Raw genomic sequence first — 16,558 nt, 5'->3', positions numbered from 1 at the left:
ATTCTTTTTCCTCGAGGGAAAAACAAGGGTGACACAGGACACCAAACTATTGGCCTTTTCCCCAGCAATAATCAAAAGCGGTGGGGGGGGGGGGGTGGAAGAAAAAGGAGAAATTGAGAGGTTACTGAGGCAGGGGGGTTGCCAGCATAATGTCAAAAAGGGAGTAGAATATTTTGATCCAGCTAATATTTTCACCACCTGAGCAACGAAGGCAGAATTTTAAAGGGAGCCGTGTCTCTGTGTTGCCTCCCCGTGAACTTCACAAGAGCCTTATTCACCAGGAGGAGGAGGAGGAGGAGGAGGAGGCAGGATGGGAAAAATAATATACATTGGGTTTGAAAATGATTAGCCAAATGAAAAAAAACACATTTTAAAAATGACCAGTGGCTTAAGAGGAGATGCACTCATCGAAGAATACAGTCTGCTTCAGTGTAAACGACCATCTGAGGCCTTGCACACATCTGGGCCTAGCGTTCCCCGTGCTACATTTCTTCAAAGGGGGCTTCTCCCTGCCCTAAGGGGAATCATTGCCCCACCCCCAAAAAAGTGTGTGGGGGGGCTTGCACAAATGCTCTCTGATGTTCCATAATGGACCCCCCCCCCAAAAGAAAACCCATCCTCTCCACCACCACCCCGCCCGCCCCTTATGTTTCCCACTGCGATCGTACTCATCGCTCCTGTTGCTACTGGCTTGAGGCCTAGTGCCGTCGCCATGGCAACCGCCTCCTCCTGCATCCCACTCCATGCAATTTCTGCAGCTGGGAACCACGCAGGTACCCACTGACAGCGGGGAGGGGGGCAACGCAAACGCCCACCCACCCTCGTCACCCGATCCGGCGAGAGGGGGTGTCGAGTGGTGTGGGGCGCAGCAATCCACAGGGGTCAACACTGGCTCCATCACCAGATCCGAGAGGGGCAGAAGGAGGTGCATCCTTTTCCTCTCCTCCCAGCAAGCCCAGATAACTGAACTTTGACAGAGGTGAGATTAGTTCAGCTGGAGTCTCCCCAGTGCGCTGTCTCTGAGAGAGGGACAGCCACAGCGGAGGAGAGGAGACAGCGTGGTTCCAGAGTGTTGGACTGGGACTCCAGAGATTTGGGTTTCTGGCCCTTACTGGGCCATAAACCTCACCAGCTGACTTCGGGCCAGTCGCCGACTCTCCGCCTTGCCTACCTCACAGGGTTGTTGTGAGAGGAGGAGGACTATGAAATCCGCCATGGGTTCCTTGCAAGAGGAGGAAAAGGCAGGCTATAAATGTAAGAATGAATAGATATTAAAAGAAAGAAAGAAATTGGCCAGATTGTGAACTCGATCAATCAGCCCTAAGCGGCCCATGTTGCTGGCCCTTTACAGGTTGTCAAGACACCAAGATAAACTAGCAAACTATGGAGTTTGCTAGCCCATGACGAAGTGACAGCCACCAGCTTGGACAGATTTCTAAGGGGATTAGGTCAATTCATGGAGGAGAAGGCGATCACTACTAGCCACATTTCCGCAAGCCGTCCCTGGCTTGTAATAGCTGCTGCTGCATTTGTTTATTTTCTGTGGTTGTTTTTTAATTGTTTTTACTGTTTGTCACTTCTTTTATCTTTGTTTGCCGCTATAATTATTTATTAATTGAGTAGATTTGGGCTTCCACTGCTCGGATAAAGTTTCAGATGACTTCCAAACAGCAGGGAGAGATTAGAGGGGAGGCGTTGGTCTCGATGCCCAGGTGCCAGGATCTTAAATTTTTTTGCAAACCAGATCTGGAGCGATCAAAGGGGGGGAAATGGAAATAAAATGCAGAAAGTGGTGCGCTTCACCCAGCCCCAAGTGGATGAAAATGGGTCTGTAGGGGCTTTGTTTCCTTAGGGGAGAAACCAAGCCATTTTCTGGTCTTGGGTTGCCAATGTTTTTCCAGGGTGCTATCCCTGCACCATTAAGTCGGCGTTCCAACAGGTGCAGCTTTTAGCAAGCCTTTGAACGCAAAGCAGGGAAAGCTTCCTCAGTTGAATCTCTGCCTGTCACGCAGTTCTGACAAGGTAGAGGACCTTGGCGTGACGACGGTGGCTTAAAAGGCATTTCTCGGAGGACAAGAGCAGTTTGGGTTTTCCTCCCTCTCGCGCCAATGACTCACCTCTCCCGCCTACTTCCCCATCTCAAGCCGTCAACCCAGGCAACTGCTTCCGCTCAGGGGACAGCACAAAAAGGAGAGCTGAAAAGTTGTACGTTGGATCTGGACTAAGTCGGCTGGCGTTTCACCCTCCCGCGCGCACCCTTCCCCTAACGTCCGTGCCAAGAAGCGCCTAGCGGTGCCTCACCTTGAATAAGAAAGGGAAAAGGGAGAAATCGCAGATTCCGGTGTTGAATGCCAACAGCTACGGAAGCCAACGCAGGGCCACTGAGGAACTAGAGTGAAACGTCGGCATGCTCAGACGTTTGAAGAAGTACGAAGAAATGCAGAAGCCTAATCTAAAGCTAATATGCACATGCACAAAAGAGAGCTCTAAACAGTCCAAAACAAGCTAAATTTGGCCCGGTTAGCACTCTGTAGCAGCAACACAACCTTTTGGGACGTAAAAATTTATTTACATTGCCGTTTATGCCACATGTTGCTGACACCTGCCTTATAATATCCCAGAAAAAGGCCTGACTTGGCTGACTACTGAGTTCAAAGTCCTTGTCAGCCATGCCGATGCACCACAACTTTTTATGGCACATCTCCTGACTGATGACGTATATATACATCCACAAACCACTCTGACACGCACATTGTTTTGCAGGAGTACACAAAAGCCATAAGGAAGTCCCTGCCCCAAGGAGGAGACAATCCAAAGCAAGCCTAAGCCTGTAGAGCTAAAATCACGAGTGGGCAACTTAGGACTCTCTAGCCCTCAACTCCCATCTTCCTTCACTATGCTGGATATGCCCAATGGGATTTGTAATCCAAAACATTGGTAGGGGTGCAAGTTGCCCACTCCCTGGCTTAAATAAAGTATGCCGACAGTCAGGAATTATACCTCCAGGAGAAAAGAGGGACAGATTTCGGGTCATGGACCACCAGTTGCTAACCCCTACCGCAGGTCCAGTTTTTTAAAAAAGCATCACTCAGATTCCGTTGGCTGCAGACAGGCAATCTGTACATGGCCAGAGACACACAGCTGGTAAATCGTTTGGGGGAGAAATGCACATGGGGAATAGATTTCAGAAAGTGAACACAGACACCCAAATATTTTTAAAATGGGTGTCTTCTGTGCCCAGGCAGCAACTGAGTGCCAGAATACAAACCTTCGTGCCCCCAGCTGTCTGCCTTGCCCTTCTCCTGCTCACCCCCCCAAAACAGCTCCCCGCCCCCCACCCGTCTCCGCTATGGAGTCTGACCCGGATGCCGTCAATCCGGCTTTACTCTCCCTCCCTCCCTGAAGGCAGCCCGAGGCTAGGAAAGAGAGAGAAGAAAAGCTCAGAGCAGGACATGAATGCTAAACACCAACAAGAGCGTCCCTACTAGGCAAGAAGGTGTTTTACTCTCCCAAAACTGGAACCCACCTTCCGAAATAGCGGCCAGGAGCTGCCGGATTGGGGCCAAGTATGGCCCACAATTTCCCAACTATTAGCAATCCTGGGGGTTGGGGATCTAGGGCTGGTTAACTGGTAGGATTCATCCGTTAAAATGGTGCCCCGATAAATCAGGGGCCGGATAGACAGACAGATGGTGGCGTGAACGGTTATTGTTATAATTGCAAATTTTAAAAGTATAAGTAAAGAAGAACAAGGCCAGCCACAGACGAGATCAAATGGCAAAGGGGAACCTGTGCCGAAATTGTTTCTAGCTTTTTTGTCTCATTACCAAGAGAGATGGGTGTTGGCAAACCATAGGCCAGTCTTTTAAAGACATACACACACACACAAAGTTACTAAGCCACGAACCTGTGCATTGTTTTAGACATTTGCGACACAGCGAGAAACTGAAATTAGGTCAATGGCCTTTCTCAATCAGCCTCCCTGCTCAAGCAGCAGTCGTCTGGAAGCAGCTTCGATTCGCCATAGGGGAGCGGCTATTTACAACCCTGCAGCTGGCTTAGCAAAAATTAACCTGAGCGGCTCCTGAGAAACGCAGGATTCGGGGCCTCCAGGGCATGCCTGGCACTGCCTCAGCCTGGCATCATACACACCAAGACCAAAAGCCATTTACTTTGCCTGTCAAGAACATTTTTAATCCGCATTCCTCATTTCTCTCTCGCCATCATCTGTGGAGTTGAGAGCACCGATTCCCAAAGTCGGCTCACCGGGGAGCGAGAAATAAACCATTTCAAATTTATTTATTTATTACGTTTCCATCCCGTCCGATAGGCGAAGCTCCCTCAAAGAAAGGAAGGCCAATTTTTCGAGGGAAACTGATTCCACTCCTACCCTCGCCTTGACATGCTCCTGATCCACTTCCTCTCAGACCTCTGGCATCTCCAGTTAAAAGGATCAGGTGGCGGGTGGTAGCAAACACCCTTTTCCCACCTGAGATCAAGGAGAAACCAATACAAGCAAGAGCAGGCACTTCTGGGGGATTCTGGGAGTTTACCTGTTCAGGGCATAATCCTAGGCAAGCTTAACTCTTAGAGAACAATCCTATGTATGTTTAGATAGGAAAAAAAAAAGACCTACAACTTCCAGCTTTCCCCAGCCAGCCAGATAGACAGGTGGTAGTTAAGCAAGAGAAAGGGCCTTCTCAGCGGTGGCACCCAACTTCCGGAATAAACTCCCCAAAGAGGTTCGCCTGGCACCAACGTTGTTATTGTTTTGGTGCCAGACCAACGCCTTTTCTCCCAGGCAATTTTCAAGGCCTAGTCGTAAGGTTATTCTTTGATCGATCCCTGTCCTGTTTATCGTTTTGCTTTACATATAGTCGTTTGCGAATTTTCAAATCGCACTGCGTGTTTTTTAAACTGTGTTTTAAAATGGCAGCTTGGTTTCTTAACTGGCGGGAATCCGCCCGGAGAACACAAGCTACTGGGCGGATTAGAAAGGTACCAAAGAAATAAAGAAATGACGTCAGCGTCTCGGTTGATGAAAAAATCTGGTCGCTGCCAGCCGTTGGCCCTTTGTCACCCCTGGGCACACTGTATGTACACACACACACACACACACACACACACACACACACACACCTGGGTTTTTGTGCATTACTCTGCTCCTCCAATTCTGACAACTTTACCGCCACCAGGTTTCAGTTCTCCAGAGTCCAGTTTCGGAGGCGCTACTCCCAGCTCCGGAGAGAAGCAGTGGTGAAAGGTGGGGGAGAGAGAATATAAAACAATCCTTTCCAATAAAACACGGAGGACAAGACCGCTGGCGAGCTACGGCTCTCAGCGCACGTAAATGCTTCCGAGCAGGACATTCCCAGGGGCTGGCGGCCAAGCACAGCTCCACGGCAACAGGCCGGGGCCAAAGGAAACTGCCGATGTTCAATGGGTCTCTAGGAGCGCAGGAATATCATGCTTCTCTGGAGACTTCTTGAAAAACGGAGCGCGAAATCATAGAAAAGTCAGAGGTATCCCCAAAGGTCATCTATCCCAACCCCTGCTCAATGCAGGATCTGTTAGTAAACATTCCTGGCAAACGACTCTCCTGCGAGGGATGTGAAAGGCCTGTGGTAAGTTTGCAGCCTTCTCAAACCTGGTGCTTTAACTCTATCCAATAACATCTCGTTGGTCCAAGTAGGACCAATATTGGCCCAAGTCATTGCAAAGAACTTTGCGGGGAGGGGCAGGGGATATTCAGCATCAAAACATCACAGCTTTCTGGAAGCAAAATGGAACTCGGCTCCAGCTAAGAAGGAATCTCTCCCTCTGCCACGTACGTATGTTCACATACGTGTACGCATGTTTAGTCCATTGGTTGCTGATTACGATGCAGCATTCCTGGGGAATCTCCCCTGCTTATATTGTCTTTGTTTTGAAGACTTACGTTTCTGGTCCTCATGATCACAACACAAAGACTTTTTTAAGAGTTAAGTTTCTGGTCCACATGATCACAATAAAAAGAGAGGTGTAATGAGGCTGACTTTTCCACACCTCTGCCACCACCTTCTTTCTAGAAAAGCCTCTAAATAAAGACCCTGCATTTGTAGACATCTGCATTTGTAGACCCTTTTCAAGCTGACTCCACATTATGGTCAGTAGGGACTATGGAAATCACCTGGAAGATGCATGATCAGGTCCTTGCAGACTATTGATTGGTCTTTTTGAAACTTCTCTCTCTCTCTGGGAGATGCCCAGCCCAAATAGAAATATGAAAACATTATGAAATATTTTCTTCGGTCTTTCGGGTAGTTGGCAAAGAGTCAAGGAAAAATTCTTCTGCCCTCTAGAGGGCCCCGGGGGAACTTTCCCCTCCCGTAAGATGTTAATAATATTCATTTAAGGTTATGAGTTATTAAATATTAATATTCAATAAGAGTTATTAATGTGTGTGTAGGGCGGGGGACAGGCTACCTCTGTGCTGTTTCTCTACTCTAACAATGCAGTGGCCACAAGTGACTAAAGGAGCAATCCTATGCATGTTTAGACAGAAAAACATCCTACAATCCTATGCATGTTTAGACAGAAAAACATCCTACAATCCTATGCATGTTTAGACAGGAAACATCCTACAATCCTATGCATGTTTAGACAGAAAAAACATCCTACAATCCTATGCATGTTTAGACAGAAAAACATCCTACAATCCTATGCATGTTTAGACAGGAAACATCCTACAATCCTATGCATGTTTAGACAGGAAAAAACTCCTACAAGATGCATAACGCATCTTCCAGCACTACTGGCTGGAACTGTCAAGAGTTGTAGGGCTTTATTTTTTCTGACCTTCACTTTAAAACAAAAACTGAGAGCCATTTGTTATGCAACTATGGCCAAGAGTCTAAAATGCCAGCTGAGATTTTTCACTGGGCTTTTAATGGTTGCTATTTTTATACATTGGGGGCGGGGGGGGGGGGATATAGGATTTTACAAGCTTCGTTTTTGTTTGATTTTTCTGCCATCCTGGCATATAGGACTTTTTTTTTAAAAAAAAACTGTCTAAATAAAGTTTTCACTTTAGAAAGGAGAAGTTCACACCAAAGGCAAACAGAAGCCCACACATATCACCATCAACTTCACCATCATTTTTAGCACCTTTCTTTTTTTTTTAGGACCATGGGAACTGTAGTCCAAAACATCTGGAGGGCCACACGATGCCCTAATGGGTGAGAGGAATTATTTATTTATGTTTAAAACACACACACACTTACACACACACAAAAATCAGAAAAATCAGTATTTTGGATTGTTTTGCTTTCCTTCCACTAAAGCAGGAATGCTTTTGCAGAATTAAGATTTAATGTTATGCCCTCTTGCTTTCTCACAAGGACATTTTTGGGCATTTTCTCCGGAACATCGTTCTTGAGTGTTCTGAGAAACGGTTATTGGGAATATTGACTGTTTCCCCCAACCTTTTTTTCCCCTTCTTTAATAAGGATCCAGGCGAAAATATATCTGAGTTTAGGCTCAAGAAGAAGTGTGTTACACCTAGTGAATTTGTACGGAGGTGTGTGTATTTTCCCCCGAGGACTGATAATGAAAATAACGCTACCTTGAGTTTTTCCTTACTTGCGCTGGTGGATAAGAAACACAGAGCCAAACTTGCAACTGAACTCCGAATGTTCCTTCTGGTTTAGCCATTGCTCATTATTATCATCATCATCATCATCATCATTATTAAAAATATTTCTTGACTGCCTTACAAGGTAGGAGCCCTCCCAAGGCAGCGAATAATAATAAAACACGTAATAAAAACCAACATGGTCTTCAAAAGCAATAAAAACACAACGAAAATAGCAAAATAGCAATAAAAACAGCAACAGCTGTGGAAGGCCAAAGTAAAATAGTATGTTTTCATGGCCTTTTTAAAAGATTGAAATAATGGGCCCTGGCGGACCTACAATTTATTCCAGAGGTGTCGGGCCACTGCAGAAAAAGCCCTGCGCTGTGTGATCACCCACCTAACATCTCCCACAGGTGGGCAAACAGAAAGGGCCTCTCTTGCAGATTATTACTATGACTATAGCCCTGATACTTTGCGCGTGTGCATGCACACACACAGAAATTTCCCTTTCTGGTGATGCAGTATTTGGGGTGGGGCGTTTGAACAGAGCCATCCTATAATGCAATCCAAGTTAAAACAGTCCACCTGCCACATCCCAGTCTGTTCACCAAATCAAACCGTTTGGGGAGAGTTTAAGTTCCGGAGTGGAATTAACAATTCTAGGTGTAATCTAGGACAAGAATTCAAAAGATGGTTGCGGTTGTGGAGGGGAGATTCCCCTCCCTTCTTGGGAGATCGCGCTATACTAAAAAGCCCTAAAATGAGAAAGTTTGGGGAGCACACTGGCAAACCGAATTATCATATTTGGAGTGGTTCTGGATCAAGCCAAATAAAAAGTTTGGAATCTGGTTCATGGGCTGGCGGGAATTAAAGCTGCAGGAGCCCCTTCACGGGAGGTATTTAAGCAGAGGTTTGACAGCTGTCAGAGTACTGTAACTGCATCCTACATTGTAGAAAGCGGGGTGGACTAAATGACCTCCCGAGACCCTTCCAACTCTATAATTCAAAGGCAGCCTTCTCCAGATACGCCGGAGTGCAACTCCCATCATTTCCAACCCCAGGATGACCGCACTCCAATGGGTTGGATTACAACTACCATCACAGCTGGTTGGGAGACGCTGGGATTTGTAGTTCTAAGGAATCAAATCGGTTGCAATTTCCGGCTGCAACCTACAAAAGTGACGAAGCATGCAGGCAATTAAAAAAATAATGACTTAATGAGCACAGAAATTGGCGAGGAGTAACCTGCTTTTTAAAACGTGCCCCGTTTAATTACAAAAAGGAGATTGCGCTCTCCCATAACTCCTGAAAAGGGATACTTCCCAGCGCAAGAACGCAGCAGGCAAAACCAGCCCAAAAATGTATGATAAAATCTTCTCAGAGGTGAGTTTCGCACACTTACGAAATCATGCGTCGTCAGAGCTGGTAGGTGGACTGATACTTATTTTATTTATTTTTTATTTATTCAAACATTTGTATCCCGCCCTATGTCACTGGGATCTCATAAAATCCATTCAAAGACTACAAAACAATAAACAATTGGCACAGCGAAAAACGAACGAGCTAAAACCACTAGAAAATGTAAAAGCAATACAAGTAATTAAAACTATGTACAGCTTTTAGGAAAATGTAATGGTCAAAGGCCTTGATATTTTGATTAATAACAAACCCTTATTCCTCACCTGTAAACCTGTACTGGGGAGGGGGTGAAAGGAAGCAGGTTCCAGTCCAGTTTAGTGAAAAGGTAAAGCATGGCGCACCACCAGAAATCCTCCTGTGCTAACTCCTAGCACTTGCGGCCACTTGAGCATTCTGCACATGCTCAGAGGCCCTGTCAACAGTATAAACGGCACACAATTTTGTTTATTCTTTAACCTTTCTCTAAAGGAACTTGGAGTGGCAGATGCTGCTTTATCTCCCGTCCCATTTTATCCCCACAACGCCCCTGTGAGGTAGGCCGAGACACTGGCCTACAGACACCAAGTGAGCTTAATGGCTGAGCAGGATTTGAACCTGCACCTGTCCCGTTCCAGTCCAACCGCAGCCTTCCCAAATGTGGTGTGATGGACTACATCTCCTATCAACCCCAGCCAGCATGGCCACTGGTGTTCCACATCTGCCAGACTACATTTCCCATCAACCCGCAGACGGCATGGCCATCGACCCGGCAGATGCACTGGGCTGGCACTCCTGTCACACAGACCCAGCCACGCTGGCTGGGGACAATGGGAGTTATAGTCCCAGACATCTGGAGGGCGCAGGACCGGGGAAAAGTTGGTCTAACCTACCTTGCAGGTTGGTTGTGCAAGTATTAAAGAGAGTGCGGCCGTGAAATGCTTTGAACGCTCAGAAACTGCCATATACATTTATCAATAATAATCATAATAATAATAGGAAGAAGAAAAAGAAAAAGAGGAAAAAGATTATTAGGAGATGTCTGAAGACTGAGGATTAAATTGCAGGGTGGCCTCCAAAGACACCCCCCCTCCCTTTCCATCCGCATGACTCCTCTGACAAAATCGGCAGTTTGCAATCATGCCTTCTGCCCCACAAGTCTATTGGGGGGCAGCCGAGGCTAGCAGACAGCTTCCAACACCAAATGCATCATGGGTGGGGGGTGACGGGCACCCCAAAAAGCAAAGAGGAGAGGTGGGAGAGGGTGGATGGAGCTCAGAGGAGATATTGAGCGGGGGGGGGGGAGAGATAACCTCAGCCTGGTTGTGTAAGCAGCTCACACCTGCCTGCTGCTCTGAACGAAACACACACACACACACTTCGCCTTAGATCACAGCATGAGCGAACTTGTCCCCAAGGAAGTTGGGGTGTCAAGTGTCCCTGGGTGGTGGGGTGATTAAATATCCAAGCAGTACTTTAAGGCAGGGGGGTGTTTAGCTGAGACCTAAGCCCAGCGTGTTTTTTTTTGGGGGGGGGGAATAATTCTCTTTTAGGGGATTATCCCCACCCCTGGAAAAAAAAATGCACCCTCCTTGGACTCGGGGACACACAGCTGCCCCATCGGTGCTCCATCCAAACCTCACCAGGTTTACATAAGACGCCCAAAACGGAGATTGAGGAGCCTCACGCTGCCCGACACTTTCCCCCAGCCTGACCAATAATAAATACATACACAGTAAGAAGGATTAGGAGGGGGGCGATGGCTATGCACCCCGAGAACAGGGGGAACCCCGATTTCAACTGATCTTCAGGCATGCCAGCCTTGCCTGGGCATTGCCTCGGAAGGCTGGCCGTCGGCTGGCCAACCGGGGGGGGGGGCATTCCCTTCCTCGAATCCCCCCCCCCCGTTGAACGCATACCCCCAAACCCCACACCCAAACACACACACACACACACACACACGAAAGAGAGAGATCCAGGAGGAAGCACGTACTGCTATAGAGGGTGTCGATCCAGGAGAGGCGGGCCAGGCCGTGCTGACTTAGAGGCTCCATCCTCCGAAGACGCCGACGCCGCTGCGCAGCCCTGTCAAACCTTCCAGCCGGAGAACATCTCAAAACAAAGGCGGCAGCAAGGGAGAGACTGGAGGGGTGGAAAGGGTGGAGGGCGAAACGGAGAGGGGGCAGGAATCGAGGGCGAAAGGAGGCAAATTTGGAAGCTGGGCACAAAATAATAATAATAATAACTAATTATTATTATTATTATTAACACCCCAGCAGCTGAGAAAGTACAGGTAGCAGAGAAGAAGGAGAAGAGAGAGAGGAAGGCAGGAGAAGAAGGAAGGAGGAGGAGGAGGAGGAGGGAAATGTTCCCCCCACGCGAAAGCCGAGAGGGGCGATGTGCCCGCGATGCGCGCCAGCCCAGCTTGCCAGGGTGTGCATGGATGGATGGAGGGGGCGGGGGGTGGGGGGAGGGCGGCGGCAGGAAGGAAACTTACTTCCACAGGGTGCTCGGGGAAGCATGAGCCGCTGCCCACCAATGGTGGAGCACGAATCCTCCCCCGCCACGCACACGCCCGCACACCCAGAGCACATCCCCGCCTCCGTGGCGGAGACACAGAAACGGCCCCCTGTTCGTGCGTGGAGGAGGAGGGGGGGGTGAGCACAGCCTTCGGTGCCCTGCGGCAGGTGTCTGGGGCAAAGACGGGGAGGGAGAGACAGGCATGCGCACACACACATATACATGTTCAGTGCGCCCCTTGCCACATCGTCGGCCACCCCAGAGGTCGCCACGACTTGCCCAGGCTTTACACACACGCACACACCCCATCCAGTGGCTAGGCGCTTCCCGTGTGCCCCCAAGCGCACTGCCCAACGCAATGCACCCCCGGGGACACATGGCATCCTCCCTGAGCCGCACGAGGGAGCGCTTCCCAAAACAAGGGTGCACCGGGGTTTCCAAGCGGGGGCCAGGGAGCCCACCTCCAGAGTTGCGGGCGATTTCGGGGCCCGGTTTCCCTGGGGCCACGGCATTCACAAGCACGAAGGGCCCCAACTCAAGGGCCCGCCAGCCTCTGCGGAAGCCTCAGAACAGCCTGGCGCCAAACTGCACCTGATCGCCTCCGTCCACGGGGCGAATGGGGAATTGGGGCTGGAACCCCGATGAAAACACCCACTCAAAGACCCAGAGGTCCTGCAAACAGGGCGGTTTGGGCCCCTGCGGCCACTGTTAAGAATGAGGCCTACTTTCCCTGAACACGGAGGACCTCCTGGACAAGGGAGCCTGCGAGCCCACCTACGCATTGGATCCAAGGGCTTCTTGCTACCTCCACCTAATCGAAGCTTCCTGGGCGGTTCCCCGTGTCCCAATTAATTCAGAAACATGAGGACTAGAAACTTGCTTAATTCCCCCGCCCCCCAGGGAAGCTCAATGGCAGAGCGATTCCTGGAAGCAACTCCAGTCAATCAAAATAATAAAAAAGGAACAGGTTGTGGGGATAGTTAAATGCTCTGAAGTGGCAGAGGGCATCTTCCCATATCCCGTGCCCAGACATGCACAGCCATATCCCAGGAAAGGAGGAGTTAAGCGTTCTTCTCCCTCCCTCCCTCCCTCCCTCCCTTCCCCCTTCTCCTGCCCCCCACCCCCACCTCTTCCCCATTCTACATTTAGCCACAGGAAACGTGGACGACAACAACGGCAGCCATCAACCCCAATACGTCAAGGCGCCAGCCAAGCGTTCAGGTGGAGAGGCCGCCTTCGCTGGGTCCTGCCGGCCCGTTCACCCCAAAGGCATTGTGCTGGCATGGCAGGGGGGGGGGGGTGGCTCCCACCCTTCATCCTCAACGCAGCGCCATCCAGGCAAGCCGAAGCCCGAAGCCATTTCAGAGGCCCGGTCCCTCATGGCTCGGCAGAGGGCCTTCAGTGTCACAGCGCCCACTCTCCGGAACTCCCTGCCGCTACAAATTAGGCAGACACCGACCCTTCAGGGTTTGCGGTGCCTCCTGGAAGCGGACTTTCCCCCCAGACGGTTGTCGCATCTTCAGTGCGCAGCAATAACACACAGCGTTTCATTCGGATCTTTGACCGGGTTGCCTTGTGCGTCGCTTCGACCTTTCTATGTATGCCGGAGAGTCAGCAAAATCAGCAAATAAATATACATCTCGCGCAATACCGGCATGCTAAGAAACCCGACTTTTCTTGGGCGGATCCCCCCTGCCCCCGAAGTCAGGGAGGCGCCAAGAAGTGCCCAAAATGAGGCCCAGCTGGCCTGAATTAAAACGCCTTCGCCTGCCGGCGGAAGGACAAAGAAGCGGCCAAAGAAGCAGCAGGGAGTTCGGAGCTGGGGTCCAGACCCTCTTTTGTGTTCCCACCAATTCATACGGACGCTGCACTCCCCTCCCGAGTATTCCGAGGCATTCCACACACACTCACTGCAAAACCCTAAGAACGGCATTGCGAGGTATTGTCACCCCCGCACAACAGAAGGGAAACTGAGGCTGAGGACAGCGTGTTGCATGAGATCTTTAATAACAAGTTCACGCCAGGTCTGGGTACATGCCAGGCATCTGAGCAAGGCAAAGGGAGCTGTCCAGAGGGACTAATGTCAAACGGGAACGGCGCTGTTCAGAAGGAGTAGCATAGTAAACGCTGTTGTCTCAGCAACGAAAGGTTTAGATATACTCAGCCTTCATTGGTGTACTAAAGTCACCTGGATCTTGACCCTACTTACGGCCAGTGCCCACAATGGTATTTCTATGTGGGGCTGCCTTTGACAGGGCAGCTAGATTCTTAACAGGGCACTGGCCAACAAGTCCACATTATGGCAGTCTTTTTCCAGCTTCACTGGCTGCCGGTCCAAGTCCGGTCCTGAATCAAAGAGCTGGTTATTAACATTCAAAGCCCCTCATAGAAGCAGTGAAGGAGCAAGGGGGGGGGGAGAAGGAAAACATAGACAAAGATGTGGAATGAGAAAGCCGGTTGATCATCGGGGAATGGCAAAAGACCACTTTGTGTGCCACATTGTCGGCTGGCAAGCTCAGCCACCCGAGGGAGTCTCCCCCTCGCAAAACAACACGAGCACCTGCTGGCAGCCTCTCTGCGCGCTCCCTCATGCACCCACCCAAGTGCCGAGTGAGTCACCGGGGAGGGGTGGCGATGAGTCACAAGCATAAGGTGGGGGGGAACAGGGAGGGGGGAGTGCGCGCCAGAATTAGCAGTGACTGCATGCAGAAAGGCGCTAGGAAGAAGCCCTCCACCACCCCAGTTGTCCTCAAGAGGTGATCCAAGGAGGGCCGGTTCCCACCTGTACCTGCACCCCTGAATCACTCACGAAACACTCAGCAGGTTGGAGCTGAATCCGTGAACATCCTCCCCCCCAAAAAATTGGCAGGGAGAGTCAGCTTTGCCTACGGAAAGTCCCCAACACCTCCGTTTAAAAGGGTGAGGTTACAGAGGATGGGGAAGGCCTCGTTTCACCTGAGATTCTGCCACTTCTCTCATTTTACCCAACGAAAAATCATGTGAAACTCCAGAACTTGCTCAAATTCCACCCCAAGCTGCTCCAGTGGAGTGATCATGAACCCCTGCCCCACCCTCGGACCTTCCAGTGCGGAGCAGAAGGCCCTGAAAAGGACGAAGCAGAGGCTGCTTCCTCGGGAGTAGAACAGCCAGTGACTTATTCACGGGACATGGCCCTGCCATCATCACCTGCCTCCATCTCACCAGATTAATATGGCAAAATGGGGTGAGGACCCTTTAACAGTTCCTCCAGAAGAGGTGGAGCTTATAGAAGGCTTTTGCTCCCTGCTAAGACAACATCCTCCTGTTGTCCTAGGAGGAGAGCGCCAGCCAGCAGGACCCAGTAGGAGCTATCCAAGGTGCTGTTTTCATCTACACTCTGCTTATAAGGGCTTCTGCCTTGACTTAGCCACCTTATAGCTGGTGAACCTGACCTGGCCTACTGTGACGTGATGCTGCTTACTGAATGGGACTTGACCGGCCTTCACCAGACCGCCATCAGACGCTAAACCAAAAATCAGTTCAACCAATTCGGTGCGAGGGCCACTGCTTGTCTGTTCCCTCCCCACCCCCATGAGCTTTGGATCTTGGATCTTAGGAAGTTAGCCACAGATCCACAGCTCTCTGTGCCCTTTGAGCAAAAGGAAGCAATGGTCCCCCCATGGTCTTGGACTCCAATTCCCATAAGCCCCCATAGCCAATGGTCAGGAATGCTCAGAGTTGCAGATTGGGGAGCGCTGGGTTGGGTGGGGTAAAGCTGTGAATAAATAAATAAAATAAAATAAGCACACAGGGGTCTCGGCCAGTGCTCAAATAAATCCCTCACCCTCTGACAGCTGTGTCACTGCACCACAAAATCCCAGCTTTATTTTCAATTTACTATTACATTTATATCCTGGCTTTCCTCAACCCCACCCCCACAAGATGGCTCATGTGGTCCTCTCCGTCTGATCATCACAACAACCCTGCAAGCTGACACTAACCGCTACACCATACTGCCATGAAGGCAAGACTTTCGGGAGAGTGTTGGCATTTTTGAAGTTCAGCGCTCCGTCCCAGTACATGAGCGACAGGGAGACCTTCCTGCTAGGCCAGCCATGCATGGGGGTGGTGGAGAAACTGGTTACCCTCCAGCTGTTCTTGGACTACAATTTCCATCATCCCTGACAGCACTGGCTGGGGCAGATGGGAGTCGGGAGTCCAACAAGACTCCTGAGCTAGGCCATCCACAACTCAGTAGCAGAGTGCCAACGCTGCACTTAGCAGGCTCCGGGTTCGAATCCTATCTCAGTGGGGCAGGACTAGCTTTGCATGCAAAACGCCCCAGCCTCAATTCCCAGCATCCTCCGCTGCCTTCTGTCTGACACATTATAAGACTGTGCCAGACCTTCAGATGCCCAGCGGCCCCCTACCCCCCGTCCACTCAGGGTCCTAATCACGCTGCTGGTTATTCTGCAAAATGCCCTCTATGCATGCTCAAAGGCCGGCCGCTCTTACTTCAGCTGTGCGCAGTGGCGTTCAGACACCGGCTTCGGGGTCTGGCGTGAAGCTTCACTCGCTGCAGCAACAGCGGAGAAGAAGACGTTCAAATCGAGCCAACGTCCCCGCACCACAGAAAGACAGCTAATCGATGGGCAACCAACCCATCTAATAACAATAATAATAAACGGAGGAAATGTACAGAGAAAGCGTCCGTTCATCAGTTTCTCAAAACCCCACAGCAAACATTGACGGGACGAAGGCAAATCCCAAAACTGAGGCCGCCGAGGACAAGGCGGGTTCAGGGAAAAACGCTTACGCCGTTGCTAATTTTACTCGGCCTGCCACCTCCAAGCGCAGAGTTCGTGCGCTCCCGGGCGCCACCTTGTGGTTCAACGGGATCGGTGCAAGGCTTTAGACAGGTGGCCGGAAGCTGCGGCTGAAGGAGGACGCGCTTCGCCGGTTGAAGTTCTGCCAGTCACACAGCGGACAAAAGGGTTCCCCCTGTGTTTAAGCCTGGCTCTGAGCCAATTTTAGAACTCTTGTTTTTTT

General features: G+C 50.2%; 1 protein-coding gene across 3 annotated transcripts in view; it reads right to left on the bottom strand.

Annotated features, from left to right (window-relative positions):
- ABR (ABR activator of RhoGEF and GTPase) overlaps window positions 1-16,558 on the bottom strand; it is a 90,406-nt gene that overhangs the window by 60,447 nt on the left and 13,401 nt on the right. The window contains exon 1 of one of the 3 annotated variants that reach the window (XM_063146447.1): window positions 11,004-11,080. The exons of the other annotated variants lie outside the window; for them this stretch is intronic. Within the exon in view, the coding sequence (XP_063002517.1) occupies window positions 11,004-11,064 (61 nt within the window). The 5' untranslated portion in view covers window positions 11,065-11,080. Of the gene's footprint in view, window positions 1-11,003; window positions 11,081-16,558 lie in introns of those variants that run through there. 3 annotated transcript variants of the gene reach the window in all.

Source organism: Elgaria multicarinata, chromosome 22 (genome assembly GCF_023053635.1).
Source record: "Elgaria multicarinata webbii isolate HBS135686 ecotype San Diego chromosome 22, rElgMul1.1.pri, whole genome shotgun sequence".
Lineage (NCBI taxonomy): Eukaryota > Metazoa > Chordata > Lepidosauria > Squamata > Anguidae > Elgaria > Elgaria multicarinata.
This window is presented reverse-complemented; position numbering and strand designations above follow the sequence as displayed.